Source organism: Procambarus clarkii, chromosome 51, assembly GCF_040958095.1.
Source record: "Procambarus clarkii isolate CNS0578487 chromosome 51, FALCON_Pclarkii_2.0, whole genome shotgun sequence".
NCBI classification, from domain to species: Eukaryota; Metazoa; Arthropoda; class Malacostraca; order Decapoda; family Cambaridae; genus Procambarus; species Procambarus clarkii.
The window spans coordinates 14,033,217-14,038,216 of NC_091200.1; the positions used below are offsets into that span (position 1 = coordinate 14,033,217).

At 42.6% G+C, this 5,000-nt stretch overlaps 1 protein-coding gene across 1 annotated transcript in view; it reads right to left on the minus strand.

Annotated features, from left to right (window-relative positions):
* Positions 1-5,000, minus strand: part of LOC123774536 (insulin receptor-related protein) — an 879,124-nt gene that overhangs the window by 169,054 nt on the left and 705,070 nt on the right. Inside the window, exon 19 of the mRNA XM_069303789.1 lies at positions 2,232-2,393. Coding sequence (XP_069159890.1) covers positions 2,232-2,393 — 162 coding nt within the window. The remainder of the gene's footprint in view (positions 1-2,231; positions 2,394-5,000) is intronic.

Consider the following 5,000-nt stretch of genomic DNA (forward strand, 5'->3'; position numbering starts at 1 on the left):
GTGTTCCTCACGTGTGCCCCAAAGAATGAGGTGATTTGATAAAATGCTATGCCCAAGATTACCATCCGAGTGCCGGCGGGGAAGTGGTTCATATAGCCTCGGCTATCACTTCCTTATGTCCGGTCGTGATGGTCAAGCGGATTAAGGCGTCCCTGTACATACCAGTTGTGGGAGTATGGGTTCGAGTCACTTCTGGGGTGTGAGTTTTCAGTTATATATATATATATATATATATACATATATATATATATATATATATATATATTATATATAAATATTTATATATATCACGCACCCTGTCTGTATAGGATAGACGGATATGTATAGATCATATATGTAAGAGTTAGCATTAGAAGCCATTTAACCGGTCTCTGAGGTCTAACGCTCAATAGCTATGCTAGCAGCTCTCTAACCCTCTAACTCGTATTCATGGTGGACCGAAGATAATGTATACATGCTGGATAACGTCGCATGAATACATGCTGGCTAGCGTCGTATGTATACAAGAAGAGCCACGTCTCTGGTAGACAATAAACCCACGTGAACTCTCCTCTGAAGATGCTGTCAAGACTGACAACCTCTCATGCATCCACTGTTAGGTGTTGCTTGTTGTGTTCCTCATGTGTCCTCATATGTTGCTTGTTGTGTTCCTCATGTGTCCTCATATGTTGCTTGTTGTGTTACTCATGTGTCCTCATATGTTGCTTGTTGTGTTCCTCATGTGTCCTCATATGTTGCTTGTTGTGTTCCTCATGTGTCCTCATATGTTGCTTGTTGTGTTCCTCATGTGTCCTCATATGTTGCTTGTTGTGTTACTCATGTGTCCTCATATGTTGCTTGTTGTGTTCCTCATGTGTCCTCATGAGAGAAACTGTAGTACACTACTGGTAAATATCTCCTATAGTTCAGTAGTGGGTATTGTCTCCCATAGTTCACTAGTGGGTATTATCTCCCATAGTTCAGTAGTGGGTATTGTCTCCCATAGTTCAGTAGTGGGTATTGTCTCCCATAGTTCAGTAGTGGGTATTGTCTCCCATAGTTCAGTAGTGGGTATTGTCTCCCATAGTTCAATAGTGGGTATTATCTCCCATAGTTCAGTAGTGGGTATTGTCTCCCATAGTTCAGTAGTGGGTATTGTCTCCTATAGTTCAGTAGTGGGTATTGTCTCCTATAGTTCACTAGTGGGTATTGTCTCCCATAGTTCAGTAGTGGGTATTATCTCCCATAGTTCAGTAGTGGGTATTGTCTCCTATAGTTCACTAGTGGGTATTGTCTCCCATAGTTCAGTAGTGGGTATTATCTCCCATAGTTCAGTAGTGGGTATTGTCTCCTATAGTTCACTAGTGGGTATTGTCTCCCATAGTTCACTAGTGGGTATTATCTCCCATAGTTCAGTAGTGGGTATTGTCTCCTATAGTTCACTAGTGGGTATTGTCTCCTATAGTTCACTAGTGGGTATTGTCTCCCATAGTTCACAAGTGGGTATTATCTCCCATAGTTCAGTAGTGGGTATTGTCTCCTATAGTTCACTAGTGGGTATTGTCTCCCATAGTTCACTAGTGGGTATTATCTCCCATAGTTCAGTAGTGGGTATTGTCTCCCATAGTTCAGTAGTGGGTATTGTCTCCCATAGTTCACTAGTGGGTATTGTCTCCTATAGTTCACTAGCGGGTATTATCTCCCATAGTTCACTAGTGGGTATTGTCTCCTATAGTTCACTAGTGGGTATTGTCTCCCATAGTTCACTAGTGGGTATTATCTCCCATAGTTCACTAGTGGGTATTGTCTCCTATAGTTCACTAGTGGGTATTGTCTCCTATAGTTCACTAGTGGGTATTGTCTCCCATAGTTCACAAGTGGGTATTGTCTCCCATAGTTCACTAGTGGGTATTGTCTCCCATAGTTCACTAGTGGGTATTGTCTCCTATAGTTCACTAGTGGGTATTGTCTCCCATAGTTCACAAGTGGGTATTGTCTCCCATAGTTCACAAGTGGGTATTGTCTCCCATAGTTCACTAGTGGGTATTGTCTCCCATAGTTCACTAGTGGGTATTATCTCCCATAGTTCACTAGTGGGTATTGTCTCCCATAGTTCACTAGTGGGTATTATCTCCCATAGTTCACTAGTGGGTATTGTCTCCTATAGTTCACTAGTGGGTATTGTCTCCCAGGTGCTGTTATTACATGTGCTCAGTGTGAACAATTACAATATAACACGTCAGATAACTTACCGGAATGAGGAAGAAGACTGGAGTGGAGAACTTGCCGTAGCTGACCTTTGACCTGACCTTGACCCAGAGGGAGTAGTTACCGGGCGAGAGGTCACGGAGCTCCACCACGCGGCCGTCCTCCTCAAACTGTCGGCTGCTCACACACCTCTCAATGTGCACCCTCTGCCAGACACACCAGCATAGCTCTATACATCGCACAGGAGAGAGTCATGGCACTATACATCGCACAGGAGAGAGTCATGGCTCTATACATTGGTGAGTAGAGTTATGGGTCTATACATTGGTGAGTAGAGTCATGAGTCCATACATTAGTGAGTAAAGTTATGGGTCTATACATTGGTGAGGATATTTATGGCTGTATACATTGGTGAATAGAGTCATGGGTCTATACATTGATAAATAGAGTCATGAGTCTATACATTGGTGAGTAGAGTCATGGGTCTATACATTGGTGAGTAGAGTCATGGCTCTATACATTGGTGAGGAGAGTCATGGGTCTATACATTGGTGTGTAGAGTCATGGGTCTATACATTGGTGAGGAGAGTCATGGCTCTATACACAGGTGAGGAGAGTCATGGCTCTATACATTTTTTTGCAGGGATATTCCTGCGCGGGCCCTAAGCCTCTGGCTGGCCCACTAAGTGTTGCTTGTTTCTGTTTTACTTGGGCAGAATTGAGGATTTATGACTCGTATGGTGGCTTCAGTAAGATTTTGCCATATGTGTTTAACAACTTCTTCTGCCCTGTTGAATCTAAGTTGAAATCTTAATGGGTTTGTAACTGTGCACTGTGTTAGATAATGTTCCAGTGGTCTGTCGGGCATTTCTCCACAGTGTTGACATTACCTCTCATCTTCCGGAACCTGTAAGCCTATTTCCCATGCACATGGGTATCCAAGCCTGATGCGATGTAAGTGTACTTCTGTTGTTCTACTGCTCCCTTTCATCAAACTAAGTGGTTCGTAGTTGGTTGAATTCTTGTACCAACCCGCAGATCCTGATGTTGCAACTGCTGTGTTGTGGTCACTGTACATTTTTTGCATTGCTCTGTTTCTAATTACTTTCTTAATTTGTGATAGACTCTGCGGTAGGTAAATGTCTACATTTCTTCTCTTAGTTGTAAGTTTTGCAGCTTCGTCTGCAATGTCATGTCCTATTATTCCCACATGACTTGGCACCCAGTTGGTAAGTACCCGTTGGCCTTGTCGTTTGAGTGTTTGCATTAATGATATGACATTTGTGATCAGATGTATGTTATCACATATGTGTTCTTGTTGCAAGGTTTCAATGGCAGTTCTCGATTCTGTATGTATGATAACATGTTGTCTGTGTTCAGCAAGAGCATGTTCCAAAGCCTTCTGTATAGCTAGCATCTCTGTTTGTAAAGTCGAACACCCATTTGAGAGTCTCCAACTATTTACAGAGCTTCCTGCTTTAGCTGCAGCTCCGGTTTCTTGTCCCTGCTGGTCTGCTGATCCATCTGTGAAGTATGTGAAGCTGTCATATGCCAAGTTTGCTTCTATATGCATGTGTGCAATATTACACAGCAGATGAGGATTTGTCTGGTTCTTTTTTCCTTCAAGAACCATAATCTTAAAGTCTACCGGCGGAGATTCCCAAGGGGCTTGCATAACAAAGTCTGCATGTATTTTGTCGACACCCTTCTCAGTGACTGTGTTTGTTATATCGAATGTATTGATGGTGTTTATCACACAATGGGTCCACCTGTTGCTATTGGAGGCTCTTCTCTCCAGAGTTAGTGCTCCAGTGATTATATCTTTAAGTGAACTGATTCTAGGTCTAGTCAATATCTTGGTCAACATGCATGCAGCGATCCCTTTTACCCTTATTTCAATCGACGATAGCTTGGTTTCTAGTCTTAGGTTCAGTATTTTAGTCCATCTAGGAGCTCCTGTTATGACTCGCATTGCATCGTTTTGAATAACTTCAATGTTTGCCCACTGGCCAGGAGAAAGAGTGAATAAGACAGGCGCTGCATAATCAACTAGGGAACGAACGGCGTGTATGTAAAACATTCTTAACACTTTGTGTCCCGCTCCGAGACGGGGCCCTGTGATTGCTCTCATTATATTTAGTCGTGATTTTTCTTTCTCCTTCAGATATTGAATTTGCTTGTTGAATGTCATTTTAGAATATATCCACACTCCGAGATATTATTGTGTAACCCACTGAAGGCTAATGTCTTGAATGTGTAGGTTCCTGTCTGGAGTGTTGCCTATACATTGGTGAGGAGAGTCATGGCCCTATACATTGGTGAGGAGAGTCATGGCCCTATACATTGTTGAGGAGAGTCATGGATCTATACACTGGTGAGGAGAGTCATGGATCTATACATTGGTGAGGAGAGTCATGGCCCTATACATTGTTGAGGAGAGTCATGGCCCTATACATTGGTGAGGAGAGTCATGGCCCTATACATTGTTGAGGAGAGTCATGGCCCTATACATTGGTGAGGAGAGTCATGGATCTATACATTGGTGAGGAGAGTCATGGATCTATACATTGTTGAGGAGAGTCATGGACCTATACATTGGTGAGGAGAGTCATGGATCTATACATTGGTGAGGAGAGTCATGGATCTATACATTGTTGAGGAGAGTCATGGATCTATACATTGGTGAGGAGAGTCATGGCCCTATGCATATCAGAAGAGATACTCATGGATCTATACATCCTACATCTCAGAAGAGAGGGTCTATTAACTATACATCTCAGCTGAGAGTTGTAGATCAATATTGTTCGATATAC